At 32.7% G+C, this 1106-nt stretch overlaps 1 protein-coding gene across 1 annotated transcript in view; it reads left to right on the top strand.

The window, feature by feature from the left end:
* Nucleotides 1-156: 156 nt before the first annotated feature.
* LOC106511483 (uncharacterized) overlaps nt 157-1106 on the top strand; it is a gene marked incomplete at both ends in the record, with an annotated part of 9904 nt that continues 8954 nt past the window's right edge. The window contains 3 exon segments of the mRNA XM_014000235.1: nt 157-251; nt 341-415; nt 592-808. Of these exon segments, the coding sequence (XP_013855689.1) occupies nt 157-251; nt 341-415; nt 592-808 (387 nt within the window).

Consider the following 1106-nt stretch of genomic DNA (forward strand, 5'->3'; position numbering starts at 1 on the left):
TTTTTTTGGAAAATCTGTACAACTGGAAATGCATGATATTTAATAAGTTTTGAATAATTAAATTTAATGATAATTAAATGTAAACCTGTCAAAGTCTATTGTGAAATCTTCTGTATATAAAATAACTTTCTCCTTTATATTATACATTTGTTTCAGGTTAGTCAAGATGCAATTATTCAGTCAGCAACACACCTTCTGCAGTTGCTGACATCATCTCGCAGAACTACTGCTGTTATGGATCAGAATACAAGGTTTACTTAAACTGAACTCATTGCTTAATACTTCATAGTCATTTAACTTTATTCTGATTTTAGAAATTGTCTTTTTTAACATTTTGCAGAGACCAAAGCCAAGTTGCCCACAGCAGCAACATAATCAATCCTGAAAGACCATTGGTTCAACAAGAAATGACCAGGTAAAGAATTGTGAAATTATCCTAAAGTAAAAGCTCTGCACATGAAATTTAGAAAATAGGCCAACATGTTTCCTGTTGTATACTGTATTTAGTTTTGTTGTTGGTTCCTTTGTAATACAAAAACACACAATTCATAATGGTTGCTATCAATAATTTATTATTTTTATTTCTGACAGGTCCTTTCCTGGTATTTTCTTAAGAGGGAGAGGAAAAAGACGTTTCCCTCCTACATCTCTGATGCCTGCCAAGAAGCCTAAACCTCTTGAAGTTGTATTTTATTTGCTACCAAAAGAAATGGACAAGACTCCAAAAGAGCATGAGAAATACCTGCACACACAGGCAGGGATGGGTCAAAGGACAGCATACATTGATGAGAACACAACACACGAAGAGGTATGAACAAATTCTTGGTATTCACTACAACAAAACTGAAAAGTTTTAGTCTAACTAAAATGTTGATGAATGTGATCATCTCTACAGTTCACAGCTGTGATTTACAGCAAATAAAAAATTAGATTTAGATTACTTGTTTATCATTACTCATAACTGGACTGTAAAGTTTTGTTTGAAATGTTAATATTTGTACTGTTGATGCATGATACCTTGAATATTTGTTAGTTTATGCTGGGATATAATGACTGTTAAATGTGATATGTAGGGATGTCCCGATACCACTTTTTCACTTCCGATA

The sequence above is a fragment of the Austrofundulus limnaeus genome, unplaced genomic scaffold (assembly GCF_001266775.1).
Source record: "Austrofundulus limnaeus strain Quisiro unplaced genomic scaffold, Austrofundulus_limnaeus-1.0 Scaffold2836, whole genome shotgun sequence".
Classification (NCBI taxonomy): Eukaryota; Metazoa; Chordata; class Actinopteri; order Cyprinodontiformes; family Rivulidae; genus Austrofundulus; species Austrofundulus limnaeus.